The sequence below is a fragment of the Exophiala aquamarina genome (assembly GCF_000709125.1).
Source record: "Exophiala aquamarina CBS 119918 chromosome Unknown aczIA-supercont1.13, whole genome shotgun sequence".
NCBI lineage: Eukaryota > Fungi > Ascomycota > Eurotiomycetes > Chaetothyriales > Herpotrichiellaceae > Exophiala > Exophiala aquamarina.
The window spans coordinates 681,324-699,383 of record NW_013550575.1 but is presented as its reverse complement, the minus strand read 5'-3'; the positions used below and the strand labels follow the sequence as shown (position 1 = coordinate 699,383).

Genomic DNA, 18,060 nt, shown 5'->3' with positions numbered 1-18,060 from the left:
ATATCTGGCCCCGGGTTCAATCCATCAGCTAGAAATAGAAGCTACGGGCGGCGGGCGGCAAGTATAGGGCAGCGTGACACTAGCCCCAATATAGAATAAGACGACTGCTAAGCAATCGTGCCTTGGCGAAACTCTAAAATTTATTTTTTAATCGCAGGTTCTATGAACTGGCAAAAGGCTCGAAGACCCAGACACCACTTGACCTTCAAACCCATATTCTCCGTTAGGCAAATCCACCAAAATGCCCTCTTCGAAGCGTAACCGTGTCATTCCGACCTCCAAAACACGCAAGAACCGCAAAGACCTTGTGCGCCGACTCGCCGCAAATGTCCAAGAGGCCGCTGAAAAATACTCCTACATTTGGGTTTTTGATGTTCAGAACACCCGCAACAACTTCCTGAAACAGGTCAGAGCGGAATTCGATGACTCAAGGATCATGATGGGAAAGACAAAGGTCATGGCAGTAGGACTAGGGACCACTCCGGAAACCGAGTGTGTTCCTGGCGTTGGTGCATTGGCCCCATATGTGAAAGGAGACATTGGGTTACTATTCACAGATCGCGAGCCCGCAGAGATTGAGGAGTACTTTGAGAACTTCTCAAACCTTGATTTTGCAAGAAGCGGCTTTACAGCATCTCAAGAGATCAGAATTCCCCCTGGTGAGCTTTATACCCAATACGGCGTCGATGGTGGTGAGGACGACCCTCTTCCTATTCAGATCGAACCAACGTTGAGGAAACTCGGCATTCCCACGCGGCTGGTCAAGGGTAAGGTGGTTCTGGAAGAGCGCCCAGATGGCTCAATGGATGATGAGGACGGCTACTTGGTCTGCAAAGAAGGCGACATACTGGACTCCAGGAAGACCTCCATCCTCAAAATCCTAGGTGTTCGTATGTCTGAATTCAAGATTGAGTTGCGGGCTGTTTTCAACAAGAACGAAGCAAGTGTGCGCGAAATCGGAGGCATGGAGTTGGATGCGATTGCGGAATGATCTCAACTACTGGTCAAGCGCAGCTCAATCTTGTGCCTATCTCACTCTCTTCAAATTATTAAGTCGTTCTGCCAACGACTCTGTCAGAAGGCGGCACGATGGAGAAGTTGGGAGTCACGAAGTCACGAATTCTGACGACCTGCTGTCAATTTCTCTTCGCCATTTCGCCTAGCATAAATAGGCTACGGGGATTCCGTCTACCTAGATCAAAACACGCCTTGGAAGAAGCCATCGTCAGTCATCGAAGGGTACACCGCTATTGCTTCAGCCCTGATCAGGTGTTCTGATCGAGACTGATGCCCTCATGCCACCCAACTCTAGTACATCGCTAGATTCTCTAAGGACGATGATACTCGCATCGTGACGTTGAGATGTTCCAGTCCAAAGCATACCGCGATCTTGGAATGGCTGTGACTCCACGCTTCGCCTAGATTTTCGCAGATTTGGAGGCCAGGAGCTTAAGTAGCCAAGGCCTGTGGAGGAGTGACAGACCAGGAGGCGGTCTGGAAGATCCGAGCATTTACAGGGTCATGAGCCGATCAGAATTGTGTTGCAATGAAAAAGATCAGCTACTTCGTACCACGGAAACAATATTTGTTTCCCCGGAACACCGACTGAGGAGGAACAAATTGGGGCGGGCACCAATCATATTCGGTTGTTAGCCTGGAACTATACATCTCCGGTCCTGTTTATACCCGTCCTAACCCGTGATATGATACCCTGCAAGCCCAATTTCTCGCACTCGTTGCATTCTGGAAGTGTGTTCTGCGCATGTTTTTCATATCAAAAATACTTGGGGATAACCACTGTACAAAATGGTCGATCTCAAACAGGTAAGCCACTGAAACCACACACTGAACGATTGTCCTCTCTGTAATCTGAACCACGAGAGAGAAGCCAACTATCTCTCAGATACAACGTCAGCTCGTCACCGCCAACCATATACTACACTACAATGGCGTGGTCGACGCATATGGACACATTTCAGTGCGCCACCCTCTCGACAACTCCACCTACTTGATGTCTGCAAACATGGCTCCGGCACTGGTCAGCAACGCCGCTGATCTAGTTCAATATCGCATTGAGGACAGCCAGCCTGTCGACCCAAATGCACCAAAGGGCTTCATTGAGCGCTATATTCATGGTGAGATGTACAAAGCATACCCAGAGGTATACTCTGTGATTCACTCTCACAGCCCCGAGGTTCTTCCATACGCGGTCGCTGGGGTCCCTTTGCGGGCAGTCTATCATATGGCGGGCTTTCTTGGATCTGAGCCAGTGCCTCTATATGACTTGGAGGACTCGTACAACCAAACCGAATCGCGCGACCTCCTGATCCGGTCGCCGAAGCTGGGGGCAGACCTCGCAAAGACCTTTGTTACGTCGGAGAATAGAACTGCAGATCCACCTGCGACAAGTCCTGACTACAACGCTGTGCTGATGCGCAAGCATGGCTTCACCACTTTCGGTGCGAACATCCAGGAGGCAGTGGTGAGAGCAGTGTATACGCAGGCCAATGCCAAAGTTCAGACTACGGCCGCCATGATCAGAGGTGCATTTGAGGCTTTGACGGAACCCGAAGCACAGGCTTGGTCTGGCGGGGTGAATACGACCGCCTTTGAGCCTTTGACTGCTCAAGAGGCGATTGATACTGAACCTGCAATTGGCGCGACTTCCGACAGGCCGTGGGGGTTATGGCTAAGGGAGGTCGAGGTGCAGCCTTTGTATAGGAACAACATCTAGTTAGGTCTCACATCGCGGTACATGTTGAGTTGAGAACAGTTTCTGGTCTCGATGTGACCCACATACTTGCACGAAGGAGAATAATCGATGCACGACACAAAGGATGGCCAATCGGCGCATTGAACCTTAGTTCTATGGGGCAGGGGTGAATCAGCCTCGCCACCTTCGTCGTCCTGGTGGGGGTTGACCGGATAACAGAAATCAAACAGTACCTGATCTTCCACAATCCCCAAAGGTCGATGACCTGCAGACAATCCTACTCGCATGGGACTTCGTCATGCTTGGCCAGAAGTAGAGAGGACGGTGGGCGACCCCACCGAAGCTGCTTTTGATATGGCCCCGCGAGCAAGGATAGATGAATACGCAATACGCATTTCAGCTTTTTTGAGCTGAGACACACCTCTTGAAGCCCGACCGCTCATTAAACTCTTTCACCTAGGCACCATCTTATCGATCTACGTTTCCAAGATGCTAGGGAAAGCGTTAGTTCCAGTGTGGGGCTCATTGCACCGTACATGCGCGGTACCAGATGAACCGGACTAGTGTCTGGCTGGTAGAGCAACGCTTCACCCTGTCCACTCGACGGGAAACGCTGCCATGCGCAACGTTTGAATACGCGAATACTTGGTTTAGTAAGATGTCCCCTGATACGCAAGGTTAAGATGGACTGGATGAGGTTTCCTGAATGTATATATGGACCCTTCATGCCTTTTCCCCAGCCAAACTCCCTGGACTCTCCAGAGCGCCACCCTTTCCACCTCTTAGCCATGTATAATGATGCAAACATGCTGTCATATTCAGTGGCGCTCCTCTTCCTCTTCCTCCTCTTGTTGGAAGTGACGACCTCTGGCGTCGCAGCTCAGGACCTCAGTTCTACAACATGCATGGGCGTATGTCAGTCACTCGTGGTAAATTCATCTGCATGGGAAGCCACTCAGCATGGAAGCAACGACTACGCGTTCTACGACGTGCCATCGAACTTTTCGAAAGACCTTGCGCCAGGAAAGCTGCTACGGGTGGAATATTTCACAAACCTCACTACCTATACCGTACCCAGTGGCCTTTCCATGTCACGCATCATGTATACTACAAGCGACTTGAACGGCACGACCTTGCCTGCTTCCGCATACGTCCTCTGGCCGTATGCACCACTTTCAGCCCCTAAGCTCAAGGGCAACCAGTTCCCAATGGTGGCCTGGGCTCACGGTACATCTGGATTCGTCAAAGCATGTGCACCTAGCAGCTACCGATACTTGCAGGATCATTTCATGGTGCCCTTTCGCCTCGCTCTTGAGGGTGTGGCCGTGGTGGCACCAGACTATGCTGGGCTTGGAGTCAGTTCCTTGCCATCTGGGGAGCACATCGGACACCCATATCTCCTTGGACCAGCAGTTGCTGCGGACCTCGCCAACGCAGTCATTGCTGCTCGAGCGGCCTTTCCCTCCCAGCTACTGCCAGATGGTCCCTTCGTTGGCATGGGCCATTCCCAAGGAGGAGCGGCCATTTGGGCATTCGCAGAGCGACTAGTCGACAAGCCTCTGGCTGGATATAAAGGGACAGTTATTATGGCGCCCGCCGTCGGCTACTTCCGCCTTCTGGCTAAGCAGCTAACAGACCTGACAAACATCTTCAATCCTAACCTCCTGGGTCTGCAAGCAGCTGTCATTGCAGGAGTCACTGCGGCATTCCCGGCATACAACGACTCTGGTCTCACAGCCCTGGGGTACGACCGATTCCGCAATGTTGTCGAGGCTTTGAACGGCTGTATTCCTACTTACACTCTCGCCACGAGCACAGAAGATGTGCTATTCAACACAACAAAGCCTGATTGGCTATCTCATCCGACTGTGCAAAGATACGCCAATCTTTCAGAGACCGGGCGCAAGAAACTCAAAGGCCCAGTGCTTCTGCTGGCTGGAGGGCTGGATTCCCCCATCGACCTTCCGAATTTTCAGTCTACGTTCAACGATACCTGCGCCATGAACAAGCAAGAAAAGTGGGGTGAATCACTAGAGATGATAACTTACCAAGGCATGAACCACTTTCCTATGATCCAAGCAAGTTCATCGAAGTGGTTGTCGTGGATCAAGGAGCGCTTATCCGGGAAGACGGTCGCTGGAGCAGGCTGTGTGCACAGTGTTGTCGAGGGTTATAGGATCGAATTTACCGTTCAAGGCATTGCTCCTAACTTCCTGGTGGGAAATGTACCTATCGCAGAAGCATGGAAGGCGTCTTTCTAGACAGCGAGCAGTGCAAGGGAAAGTTTGAAAATAGAGAGATTCGATTCCTATTATGCATAATTAGCACAGCCGCAGCCCCTTTACAATGATCAGGCATTTGAACTTAGGGGACAATTCACCGTCCCCTCACCCGCAGTATTTTTTATGCAGTGGGAGCATGTAACGGAGTATTCACCCTCGGAAAGTTTGCATCTGCCATCACTCAGGGTGTACTCCGTCCTCCTCATTCGGCTCTTGGCTCCTTCGACGCTCCTCCAGTATGGGCTCCATCACTCTCATAGCCAGCACCTCTCCGTTCAAGCTTTTCTCACCAACAACCGCCACTCTCTTCTCGCGATCACTCTTCAAAGCATCTAAATACTTCGCCGCCTCTGCGGAATACCTGCATCTCCTCCTTATCCTCTCTCCATACTTCCAGAAGAAGATGGGAAATGGGAAGCAGGCGAGTGCGATAAAAGCCGGCACAGCAGAGGCCCAGTGTACCCCTAAATTATCGTACATCTTAGGCGTGAACAACGGAAAGGCGGCGGCAAGCGTAGCACGCAGAACGATATTGGCAGCGGTCACGCTGGCGGTGTAGATCACATACGAGTCGACACTGTCACGAAGGATCTGAGCGTTAGAGGCATGAGACCTATCAAGGTTGCTGGAAAAAGAAGGCGGGTCTTGAAGAACGTACAGATAATTGAAGCAAGCCTGGAATATCAGGATGAAGCCCACTCCGAATGGAACACCCGAGGAGATCGGGATGAGGAAGTGGAAAGTCGGATCTGCTGTTGCAGCGAACCAGGCCAGGCCGATGATGGCAATGACACCGCCGACAATAGCAGTTGGAAGTCTTGTTTCCGGAGGCACGAAGCCACCAGTAGCATTGTACGCGCAGATATACCGTCTGTTGTCGAAATACATCAAGCCGATGCCAATCAAAATACCTACCAGTATTCCATAGAAGGCCAGGCCACCCTGTCCTGCATTCCATCCATACCCCTCTTGGTAGACTATAGGAAAGGCCGCAAAGTTGAGGTTGAGAAATGCGTAGACGACGGCCATGTATGTCTGCAGCCATAAGTATCAGTGGCTGAGTCGACAGGCAAAGGGTTGGAGGCTGCTCACCGAGAGAAGCAGCACTATTGGCTCTCGAAATAAAAGGGCCCACGGGCGGATCAGAGAGCGCTTTAGCATGTCTTTGAATGTGTATGGATGGTCCTCATCCAAGGCTGTAATGTATGTCTTCCCTGTAACTTTGGATAAGAGCTGTGCTCTTTTTCTAAGCAGGATTGGGGCATATGTTTCGGGGACGAAGACGGCGCCGAGAATGCACAGTACGCCCGCGAAGATAGCAAGAAAGCCCATAACCCAGCGCCATCCAGCTGCTAGCCCTAGATATCCTCCTATACTTGGGCCCCTGCGGATCACCGTTAGCAAGCATCAAGATTGGAGGGAGCATGGCAACCCGAGCTCGAGGGGCATTCTTCTCCCAAAGCCGAGGGCAACTAACACTGTTGGGCCAAGCCACGGGGCCGCAGCAAATACTGCCATTGCCAGTCCTCGCTCCTTGGGCCCAAAGATGTCGGCAAGCTGACCTGCAGGAATGACCAGCGCTGGAGATCCAAAGATTCCACAAAACAAACGAAACACAAGTAACGTCTGGATGTTCCGGGCCATACAACACAATCCTGCCCACAGAGTATGGATGGCCAACGTAGCCAACACTACATTCCTCCGGCCAAAAGCTTCACTCAAAGGTGCGAAAACAAGAGGGCCAAGCGCGAATCCAACGAGCATGAGGCTTAGACCCACTAAGAAGACTTCTTGACTGCAATCGAATTCGTCCATGACCTGCTCAGCTACCGCGGTGTATGCGGAGGAGGCGAGGGTGATGCAGAAACACATCAGACCGCAGATGATGAGGTTCGTGACTTTGAACCAGGTGCTGTAGGTTTGAGGGTCCTCGGGATCGGTGTCCAGCCATTTCACGATAAAGGGGTCTCTGGGGTTGCCGCCTCCTTGGTAGTTGGCTTCGACTATTTCGGTGAAACCGGTGATTCTCTGTCGCCATGGTCTCCAGCGATAGCTATACTGTGACCAGTCTCGTGTTTGAGATGGCATGCGAGTGTCGAATCTGACGTCCACGTCGGCCACGGCGAGTCGACTGTCCTTCTCCATACTCGGGGATTGGATGTTGCAGGCCGGGCAGTCGGAAATGGCACTGACAGGAAGAAGGCAAACGATGGGAGGCTCTGGTCGCCGTGCAAGCTCAGCATCAGGCTGATGGAGCTGTTTGACAACAACCCCCTTCAAGACGGGCTGAACCTCCACAGTACTGCCAATGTCCCACCAGTCCTTGCCATCTCGATCTGCAACATTATGCGCAGGGCGGTGGAGGAAACCTCGGCACTGCAACCATTTCTGAGCCTGTGCTGACTAACTCATAGGTCCGGAGACGTTCCCCCAACCCTCACATCAGCTATAGAGTAAACGAGACCGCGGCAATGCGGCGTGAATGAGGCAAGGCTTGGGGTACCAATGCCTGGGAGCCGGTGTTGGCCCTCTGCACTTCACCAGTTTGGTGGGAGAAAAGGTACTGGCGCGCACTTTTGCGCCGTGATCGCACGCATGCTTCGTACCAACCGCAAGATTCATGAAGTCCCGCTTCAAGATGGAGTGTACGAGTACTGTAACCGGTTAGGAGTACTTGGTAGAACCCACCGTGGCCGAAGTCTCATATCTCCAGGCCCATTGCACCGACGGGATGGCATTGTTCCGCTACTGCAGGTGCCTTATTCCCAGTCACGAAGAACCCCTCAATACTCACGTCTTGGTTGGCCAAATCGGCCTCGGGCGAATATTTGGGGTGTCAGGATGGCGCTGTCAGGATATGTGCGTCTAGGTCTCGGATTTAATTAAGTGGTGAGGGCGAGGGCGAGGGCGAAGATAGTAGGGCTGGGCGCTGATTAATTACCTGGATCCCACGGAGTTTCACGGGATCGTCTTCTAGAGAATTGAGATGGAGCACTGTTTCATCGTAGATTTCAACGTGTATCGAATCGTAAAGCACAACGATCCATGGCCAAATCAATCAGCTTCGAACCAGTCCATGTTCCAAACGGCGACCATCTCAATAGTATTCCGTCGTCTTGCCTTGTAGTTTCTGCCCTAAAAAGAATATGCCATTCGAAATCTTGCCGTCGTTTTGAAGCCATTACTTTGGAAAGACGAGACAGGGGTTGAAGTAGCCATCCTAAGGGGTTTGTTCTCTTCGCTTGAGGCGAACAGCCTGCTCTGAGTGCTTCAGATGTGTATGAATAGCCCTCGATATCCGGATGAATCCGAAACACTTGAATCTAGTCAGCGGTATGGAGTATCTCGTATCCAGTCTGAGAACCGCTTCCGCAATCATTATTTCTGGGGTCCCCGTCCTTGGCCTCAACGCCACTTCGCGTATGGACCTCTCCCGCAGGGCCACGCGGTGTGGGCTGATTCCACTTGAGCACCGATCCATTGTGACCTTTCTTACGAGTACTTCAATCACGAAATCTTTGGGGAAAACAAGCTATCTAGCCAGCAGGTATGTATGGGAGCGCCACCATCCTATTCACATCGCAAATCAACGCAGACAGCAAGCTGGTCGTACGTTGGTTAAATACTGAGCGGTCGATTTGCTCAACGCCGCCATTTCCCGTATCACAGTGTCCTGCTTGCATAAACTGAAGTCGATGACACCAAACAAGTACAAACCCAGCAGCAAGACAGCTGAATGCCCAGGTTCACTTTCCCGCCAAATGGACGGAGCTTCAGATCGCCGCTTGAAGAAGAGGGAATCTGACCGCAGATGCCAGCGAGTCTCTCGTCAGCGGAAAAATACCCGCATTGCCTACCTCGAAGGCCTTGTGGACCAACTTAGAGAAGCTGACACATCCGGCCAATTGGATAGTCTCGTTCAGAGGATCTCGCAATTGCAAAAGGAGAGAGATTCCTTCCAGGGCAAGCTGGCCGCCATCGAAGCCATCTTGATGCCTGGCCAAACTGGTGCTCAAAGAGAACCAGAGGAGGTTGCAGCGAGGACGCCCGATATTGTTACTACAGAGGCCCGAATGGAAGAAGCTGCGCCTTCATTCAACCCTTCACCCGGCCAGGAAGCAATGCACTTTCCAACCGACCCTAAACTCTTCATGATCCCGGGGTTGGAGAAGGAGCCTCCGCTGCCATCGACAGATCCATTGCGGCTGGAGGAATTTGACTATCAGAAATATCAGAACGACATACCGAGCACATGGCCAGAGAATCCCACTATGAATATCGCCAGGACAACGTTCGAGCGGCCTTATCTGGGCATGCCTTATCCCACCGAGTCGACCCGAAGCACGTCCTTGAATAGCAGCCGCAGCTGTGGATGTGGTCGTGCTAAGGCCTTGAGGATGCTGAATCTGAATCACTGGCACTACGGCAATGTTACGCTCGGCTCCTGGATGGAGTGGCCTTCTTCTGTTGCTGCATCGGGTCATGCCGATCCGTACTATGAGGACACCGTAGTGCGAGCTATCATTGAGGGCTGGGACGCCGTTGATTTGCACGGCAACGTGCATCCCATGTGGCCTATCTTGCGAGTCATGGATGAGTCGCTGTTCAAATATGCAGACGGCACCATGAATCGCCTCGCCATTCTCATCGGCGTGTCTCGTCTGCTCTTGGCCCATATCGAGCACTCCCAGGCAATCTACAGCACAATTCCCTCGTTCGCCCTTGAGAGCCATGGCCAAGATTACTACGCATATGCCGCAAACTTCATCTCCTGGCCAGGAATCAGAAGGGCGCTAGTGACCCACGAACATAAGTATTGCTCGAACCGCTTCTGGCGCATGTTAATAAACAGTATTCGGGTTCAATGGCCATTCGAAGTTCGAGATTGCTATCTTTATAACGCTGCCGAGGCATCGTATTCAATATCTCCAACGTTCCTGGCGACGCTGAACAACTTCCACGCTCTGGGCATTAAACGCGATTTTTTTGACTACTACCCGGAGCTTCGAGGGATGGCCCTGGCCGTAGACGGGATTCCGCCATCAATTACGACAACAATGGGACTTCCCAGCAATCATAATATAGGATTGAAGAATGAAGGGGTCCATCCACCAGGCCAGGATCAGCAACCCGTTCTGTCTCCATTTCACGTGCCCCGACAACTGGGTTCACAAGGAGTGAAACAAAGCGGTATTCCTGAACAACAACGCGAGACTGGGGATATGCCAGGAGTACTGCATCCTTCTGCCTCACGAGCTGCGACCACGGACGCACCAGCCAGCTCCCTGAGTGACATGCTTCTGTGCTTGTTTGAGACTTCTTCCAGTGCCGCGGAAGAAGACCAAGGAAGCCAAGAAGACGGCAAAGGAAAGGGCGGGCCAGTTCTTCAGACCCCGGCTTGGGGCGGTGCACCAGGCCTGCTCCCTCGTCAGGTGTTGCTGCCCGAGGTCTCTCACATTTTTGCCGGGAGAGATTTTATATGAGAGAAGGCTGGAGGCTGGAGGCTGGAGGCTGGAGGCTGGAGGCTGGAGATACCCTGTTTCTGTTTCCTCCCAAACATTTACTGAACAAAACCGCCAAGTAAGATAGGGACCAGCACCATGTCGGAGGCCAGGATTCAAAGAAGCTTGACCACTAACGAAGCTTGACCACTAACGAAGCTTGACCACTTGCAATCCATCTGCTACTCAGCAGCTCAGCGCAGACCAATGGAGGAAGTGACATCCCAAGAATTGAGCCGGATGCGCTCAAATAACTCGCCTCCTATGTTGGGCCCAGCCTCTATGGTTCGCTTGCTTTAATCTCTGGCCCTTTGCGTTATCCAAATCATCATGAGGATAGATTAAGACTATGCGTTTCTCAACCTACAATGTATGGATTACATGAAACGGTGAATGCGGTCCAAGGCGCACAATCTGCTGCAATTCCATCAACGTCGCGTCCCGGTTGACAGAGTTTCCTTCTCTGCGGCAGCGCCTTGCGGCAAGAGAGCTACCTAGAGCCATTGCTTGTTTCCGAATTGCGAGAGGAACGCGCCACCGTCTCCGTTAGCCACGCTAGTTTTCTCCCACACGGCTCTCATCAATTTAACAGATTCTTCCGTTGTGATTGGACCGCTGAAGTCAGGCGAATACTTCTTGAACTTCTCAAAGAGGGCCATCGCTTTCGCTCCTTGTTCTGGGGTCACTTTTGTAGGCACAGTTTCAGTTTATCTGCGCTTCTTACACGAATGCGTAGGATCATATCCACATCACTTACTTGATTCAAATTGCCCGGTCTCAACCAATCCAGGCGCGAGGGCCAAAAACAGAACGCCATCTTCAGCGTACTGCGCGCTGAATTTGGCTACGACCATATTTACGGCTGCTTTGCTAATGGAGTAAGGTCCAGCCGCAGGCATGTTGTATTGAGTCGTTATCTCTGTGTCAGCAAAACCTGTCGACAGGGTGATGACTTTTTTTCCATCACCTTCCAAGACCAGGGGCATGAAAAGGTTAATCAGGTGAATCGTCGCGACCACGTTGGTCTTGAAGTTCTGAAGAAGGTCCTTTTCCAGGCCTTGCGGGTCTTTGCCCCTTTTGATGGACACGAGCACGCGTCAGCATGGTCCTTGTTGTTCGAAGCCTCGCGTCAGACATGTCACTTACAATTCTCCCAAGGAGTCAAAAGCAGACCATTGCGATATAAACGCAGCGTTCGCGATCAGGTAGTCTAGGCGACCTCCAGTGATCTTGGAGGTTTCTTCGGCAGCTCTCTTTTGTCGAAGCAAACGTGGTTATCAGCTTTGCGCGAGGCGAGAATAGACAACTGGACCGATCGAGCAATTTTACCTTCAGCCCATCGTAGCTGTTGAGATCGGACTCGACGATGTGGATGTTTGATCTGCCACCAAACACCTTCGCGATTTTGGCTTCAGTTGCGGCCTTGTCCCGGACGAGGCCAATGACGGTATCTTCCGGACTGCTTGAGAGCTGTCGCAGGAATTCGAACTGAGCGAAGACTTTAGACTTGGCAACGACACTGCGGAAACGGGAAGGACTCACTCCTATGCCTCGAGAAACACCTGTGATGAAGTAGGACGGCATGGTTCTGGGCTTGGTATTTCGAGGAGATCAAACCTGGTGTGTGTCTACGTGAACTCGCTTGCGAGTTGAAGGAAGAAACAACTCAGTAGCTCTGAGCTGGGAGAGATTCACTGTCGAAGAGTCCAAGTAGAGAAAAGCGATGCGAGAGGTCTTTTATGCTTGACCCGCCCGAGGGCTGCACAACGCTTTGATCGTGAATTCATGATGCAGATACCATTGATTTTCAATCACGTTGGATCAGGCCAGCTGGGTGCTGGCGCCAGAGAGATCCACCTCTACGTCTTGGACATAACAGACTGAGAGAATACTTGTCACCGTCGATAATTGGTCGTGCAGGGTGCTTTGGCTGCTCGGCCATGACGCCAAGGCATATGATGTCTATACTGTACGATTACAATTACGAGCAGGCTGTAGATAGTGTAGGCTGGCTTCAAGGCTGCGTGTACAGACCCGCTGTTGAAGGGGTGGATGTCCCGCTGCTACTATCCGTGCTTCTTATCTAACCACTTCTCCACCCTCCAGAAACTCAATGTACCAATTCAACGCGTCCGATGTCTCTTGTGCGAATCATCTGCGCTGATTATCATCCTGGAAGAGGCAGGATAGAATTGCTCGGAGGATAGCCAAGCCGTTGGGCCCACTCAAAGTCCGCGGCGTTGGTAACATTAATATATCAGCAAAGCCGGAGTCCTAGTCGTACGAGTACACAGATGGCATCTGAGGGCCCAGATCTTGGGGGCCTCGCTATCTAGAAACGATTTCGTGAAGCTAAGCGGCATTGCGGATTGGATCGTTCAGTTAGAACAGTAAATCCTTCTTTCATCGAGCCACGCGGTTCAATGTCGCCGTTGCAATGCAACAGGGCCAACGTCTACACATGGAAACAGCCTAGGTTAGACATGTACTTTAGATAGCTCCACTTGCTGCACGGTTACTTTCTCATTGATCCGTATTCTGGAATATTGACGACATGGCACCGAAGTCACCCGCCAATGTTCTACTCGAGGCTGCCTGCCACAGTAACTCTAACCCATGATCGACGGCTGAGCTTGGTGGATGCTTTCTTACTTTCTTACACTATCAATGTCAGAGCACCTGAATCAGGCCAGCTCCACTCTCCCAGGTGAACAGCAAATAGTGCGTCGACTGGAGTACGAGTGAGAATTTATATTCCTGGTACTTCCGGCTTGGAATTGCGTCGACTGCTTCCCAAGTCCATTCCCTGGTATTCTGGTGGTAAGCTTGGTGGTTGTCCGTGCTTCTCTCACAACTTTTCAGGCAGCAGGCATACCAGAGACTTATGTGCAAGATAGGAGTCGACACCTTGCGACAAAAACTGAAGGCCGCACACATATCATGCGTCGTGCACCTAGCGCCCGCTGTCGACCTCCTTCAGTCTGACGACCGATTCTGCCATCGAGTTATTATTAGGATGGATTGTGAGTGGACCCAAAACCGGCTACGCTGGCAAAAAAATGTTCGAGCCAGCCAAAAAATTAGCTAGGTTGACGGTGTTAACTTCGAGCTCACCTCGATGAACCTTTGAGACTATGACGATGAACCCCGGTCAGCGAAGTTGTTTGAAAAGCGTGTCCTAGATTTGATTGTTGGAGGGATTTCCGAAATTGAGCCAACCAAACCGGCTTGCAGGCTACTATGGCAACGTGGTCTTGGGGCCGGCTTGATCCTCCTTAAACCCATTTCCACAGAAAAGCCAAGAGGGTGGAAAGTTCGATATTCCCGAAAGAACTCGTTCAGGGCTCGCGGAATCCTGGCGGGCTGAGAAGCCAACTTCTCAAACTCCTTATTCCTATTGATATCCCATAAGCGAGATGCTTCAGCATGATATACCGGGTTCTAACAACAGTCCACCCACAACGAAAGAAACCCCCTTCCCTAAAGCTCCGGGTTCCCACGGAAATTCCCGTTCACACGATGAAAAGTAATACGAGGCGAACGCTTCGAGGGGATATATCGGGCGCGGAGGTCATTGAAATTAAGGCTGGGGAATTGGTCGGACGGGCACTAGGTTGGAGGTTCATATTCATCGAAGGAAGTCGCTGGATATGGCTTGGCTCGGTGGGCATTTTGCTGGGACTGGATTTCGCTATGTCATGGTGCATGCGCCCCGGGAATTCGACAAGAATGAGAACCATGAGGCGGATCCCGTCATGTGACAGCAGGGCAGTGTCATGTTGGTGCTTGCGCAAGTGCCGCTTCGCCCGCAAGAAGGAATTGCATCCTGGGATATGACTCACAGAGCCAGAGGAGAATCATCTTCTCGTGCCCGCAAGCATCTTGAGACCTTTGCTTGACCCGTCCATCGCGTCTTTTCTACAGGCAACAGTGCACAGTGAAGCGAGTCTAGGACAAGTCGAGAAGAGAGTGCTCTGATAAGACATCAAACGTTGGATCCTCAACCGGCTTGCGACCATCTCGTGTCTAATTTTGTCCAAGGCGCGTGGGCTCCTTCAACTAATGAGCACCAAGGTATGCCACTCACTGAAGAAATATGATCCTCAGCATTTTTCATAGTAGGCGGGTCTTGGTGGCGGTGTTTTCGCACCCACAAACTGCGCGAGGGTTGTTACGAAGTAGCGAAGGGACACCGAGAGGGTAATTTCCCGTACCTGGCCGTTAACATTTCTCCCAATGGCTGCATGGTTTCTCATGGGTGCTTCTTGACTTTCGCTCCACTGGACCAAAGGAGATGTACTCGTACCCGTCGCAACGAGTTACGAATGCAGAGAGACGAGCGAACCAGGGCGGTCAGCTTACTTGGCAATAATCCCTCTAGCGGGTCAGCCCTTTAAGCGCAGAGGCGCCAAAGATACGCGGCTGACGTGTCTGGAGGCGTTGAAAAGGGAGAATTGGCGCTCCGTCCATCAGCGACGGGGCTTAGCGGTAACCCTGAGAGCCAAATGACTAATCCTTGAGGTTGAGAAGATCGAGAGAGGCGCTGACTCATGTTGGCAGGGAAAGGCGGGTCAGTTGGCGAGACACGGGTTCCTTGGGCGTCCCTGCAGTGTTGGTTGCGGGCTGCTATGCTGAGAACGAACGGTGCGAGCTCCGAGGACATCCAGGCTTGCAACGCGAAAATTCAAAACATCGTACTAGTGATTGAAGGGGGCGAACCGGAACTTTAGCAGGAAATGGGACTAAAATGCTCTGCAGTAGTTCTTAGAGTAGTATTAGTTAGTTAGTTGTACTCGGAGGGTGAGGAACGAGTAAGATGGCGAGGCCAGACAGGAGGCATATACGAGGAAGTGGGTATCCAGGAGTCCATGAAAATCAATCAGGCTACGGAGGACAGGGATGGGTGGTCTTGGAAGGGGTTGTCCGCTGACTGCTCCGTCCCCGACGACCTGATAGACACCTCAGCTTCGCACAAGTCCGATCAAGACTAACAAGAAAGGGCCGGGTGTTGACCGCCCCATGGACCATGATTATTGATTGATTCATCGAATGTGGACTCTGCAGGGGACATCAAACAAGCAGTATGTAAGAAGTTGCTGAATGTAACACCTTCACTTACACTGGCACTTATGGAGCACTTGCTCGTAACGTAATTAGACCACCCGCCATCCCTCGAGTTGGAAATTATGGGGACACACTTTTCGGGATGCAAGGCTTCCTTGCCGATTTGCCCTTTTCTCGCTGTCGATTGAACCAAATGACTCGGCTGAGGTTGTGACCAGCGACCGCCAAAAGGGACAGATGCAGCTGGAGATAGGGCTTCAAAGGATCTGCCAATTTGGCTGGTGGTGTTCTTGGTGTCGGGGACTCCTGTGTTGGGTTAGGCAACCTTCATGTTCGCTTGGGCCTTGACGTGAGACTCCTCGTAGTCAATCGTACTCGTCGGTACTTTCACAGTTGTGTCAACAGCGTCAGTAAGATTGTCACATCTGGAGAAGTACGTCGTATGTCTGACGTCGACGATCGTCACATCGAGGTCCTCCTATAGAAAGGAGTCATGCTCAAGCGAGAGGGAGACACATGCCAGGAGCAATCCATAATGCATGAAGATGGGTTGCAGGTGGGATCATGGTGCAACCGTGCGATGCTCTTGAAATCTTGGAACGCTTGAGGTGGCATCGAGCAAGGCGTGTCCTCTTTCAGTTGCACATGGCGAGACAAGATTGTGTGTCGGAGCACAGAAGGATCTTCAGAGCCAGGCTATCGAGAACGGAGTCCTTCATCTAAATCAGGAGCCATTCCGCATGTACTGTACGGAGTGTCGTTGTTGAAATTGGTCGTCTCGGGGATTCAGGGAACACGAGCGATGAGTCAACGTGAACTTCGCCAACGGTGACCATTCGAGGATCCATATACTGTACGAGTAAGATCCCGTACTAGATCAGGATCGATCTTTTTCGGGCTGCATAACCAGCAGCTCTTCAGGGATAAAGATCGGCAACAATTGAATGGATGGGATCCATGAAAATCGTGATCTCATCCAAGGTGGAATGCCATCCCGCTTGGGTGTAAGAGGTCCCCTGCTCAAGGCAGGCTTCAAAGTGTAGTTGAAAGCTTGTAAACCTGCTCGGACACCTTGGCCCTTCCGGGCCTACCAAAATAGGCTTGTCCTGCGTTCAAATCATAACCCACCGAATACTCGTACTTAGCCTTGTACCCTCTGGAAGCGGGCGACGAGTCACAGTCCGCAATCCTCTCCCCCCACGACTTAGGGATGAAAACAATGGAGAGCATGGCCAACTCATCGGTACGGAATACAGGGCTTACGGGGCACGATTAAAGCTCGTTGACTTTTTGTGCTCTACGAATCTCGGCAAGGATTTGGAAGCACTCATTGCATTCGGAAACGGGTCTGGCCGCCGGCAAGGGGCTGAAGTGAAATGTTGTCGGCGTCGCGCCCCCGATCTGCTTCTGACGGTAAAGTCTTTTTCTGTTGTGGTAGGACCGGCGGTTGTCTGCCGTTTTCATGCTGTGTCTATCGACGTTGGCTTATGGAAACCATGTACATGGCTGGCACCAGCTGGGTTCAAATCGACTGGCTGACGACCGAGATTGGTCTGGGTTCGGGACGCCAACTTCCTGTCTTCTTGTGAAAACTTCTGATTTCCAAGATCGATAAAAGCAGAACACGAACAACAGGGGGTAAACGGACGGGAGGTCAGCCGAATAGCTTGCCGTAGTCGTTTCTTCCGAGTACAGCACTACTACCACACTCCGTCCTCCGTACTCCTCAATGCCAGGTCATTTGAACCCTGTCGTGTGGCAGGCATTCCTCGAATCCATGCTAGCAATTAAGCATTTGCTGGATCAAAGATCCCTGGAAGCCAACCGGAGCGAACAACCTTGCACAAACTTCCTTAATGCCCGAATTGACAAGAGGGCAGTGCTGCTGCCATGGGTTTCCGCCGAGGGCATCACCACGCTTGTTGGGAGATCGACGGGTTGGAAGGCCCCTAGTCAAGTCTATCATATTTACGAGTACTCCGTATCCACGGGCACGCGGATCCCGGAACAGGACCTGCACTGGTGGCAATTCGATTCGTTGACCCTATTTTGGAGTTTTGAGACAGGGAGGCGGTTACGTAGAGAGCCTGTTATTTTCGTTCTGTGTCTCTGTATGAGCCAGCAATTCAGTCATAGTGTACATCTGTACGAGACGAGGGCCGAGGGGTTGTGATGAAGGTTAACTTGTGGGTAACAGAGTTGACCTCTGGTGTTGCGCTGGGTAGAACTGCGTTGCTTAGGTGTGGCTGCCCCAATCTGAACACTCTTTAGGCATCGGAAGTGCGTCTCGGGCGAAACTTAGTCGTAGTGGTACAGCATTTTGAAGCTGGCGAGTAGTTTGGACCGTAACCATGATCCTGGTGGTAGGCTGATCACAACGAGGCCTGTTGCACCTCGTACCTACTCTTAGGAACGCGCATCCATTACGAAACTTCCATGGCTGGCGCCTTGTCCTCTCTAGTCTCTCGCATTGGGTGGCAATGAAAGGAATAGGCCTTGA

At 51.7% G+C, this 18,060-nt stretch overlaps 6 protein-coding genes across 6 annotated transcripts; 4 read left to right on the top strand and 2 right to left on the bottom strand.

The window, feature by feature from the left end:
* Positions 1 to 241: 241 nt before the first annotated feature.
* On the top strand, positions 242 to 991 carry A1O9_10549 (uncharacterized protein; the record flags this gene model as incomplete). Its single annotated transcript, XM_013400710.1, has 1 exon — positions 242 to 991. The coding sequence occupies one exon, from the start codon at positions 242 to 244 to the stop codon at positions 989 to 991; it is 750 nt and encodes a 249-aa protein (XP_013256164.1).
* An 815-nt stretch (positions 992 to 1,806) lies between these two features.
* On the top strand, positions 1,807 to 2,734 carry A1O9_10548 (uncharacterized protein; the record flags this gene model as incomplete). The annotated part of the gene is made up of 2 exons (XM_013400709.1): positions 1,807 to 1,824; positions 1,904 to 2,734. 2 exons carry the CDS (start codon positions 1,807 to 1,809, stop codon positions 2,732 to 2,734), a joined length of 849 nt encoding a protein of 282 aa, XP_013256163.1.
* Positions 2,735 to 3,519: 785 nt separating this feature from the next.
* On the top strand, positions 3,520 to 4,974 carry A1O9_10547 (uncharacterized protein; the record flags this gene model as incomplete). Its single annotated transcript, XM_013400708.1, has 1 exon — positions 3,520 to 4,974. One exon carries the CDS (start codon positions 3,520 to 3,522, stop codon positions 4,972 to 4,974), a length of 1,455 nt encoding a protein of 484 aa, XP_013256162.1.
* A 198-nt stretch (positions 4,975 to 5,172) lies between these two features.
* On the bottom strand, positions 5,173 to 7,140 carry A1O9_10546 (uncharacterized protein; the record flags this gene model as incomplete). The annotated part of the gene is made up of 3 exons (XM_013400707.1): positions 5,173 to 6,030; positions 6,088 to 6,379; positions 6,473 to 7,140. 3 exons carry the CDS (start codon positions 7,138 to 7,140, stop codon positions 5,173 to 5,175), a joined length of 1,818 nt encoding a protein of 605 aa, XP_013256161.1.
* Positions 7,141 to 8,756: 1,616 nt separating this feature from the next.
* Positions 8,757 to 10,478, top strand: A1O9_10545 (uncharacterized protein; the record flags this gene model as incomplete). The annotated part of the gene is made up of 1 exon (XM_013400706.1): positions 8,757 to 10,478. The coding sequence occupies one exon, from the start codon at positions 8,757 to 8,759 to the stop codon at positions 10,476 to 10,478; it is 1,722 nt and encodes a 573-aa protein (XP_013256160.1).
* A 512-nt stretch (positions 10,479 to 10,990) lies between these two features.
* On the bottom strand, positions 10,991 to 12,080 carry A1O9_10544 (uncharacterized protein; the record flags this gene model as incomplete). Its single annotated transcript, XM_013400705.1, has 5 exons — positions 10,991 to 11,181; positions 11,254 to 11,570; positions 11,643 to 11,749; positions 11,826 to 11,984; positions 12,039 to 12,080. 5 exons carry the CDS (start codon positions 12,078 to 12,080, stop codon positions 10,991 to 10,993), a joined length of 816 nt encoding a protein of 271 aa, XP_013256159.1.
* Positions 12,081 to 18,060: the final 5,980 nt, after the last annotated feature.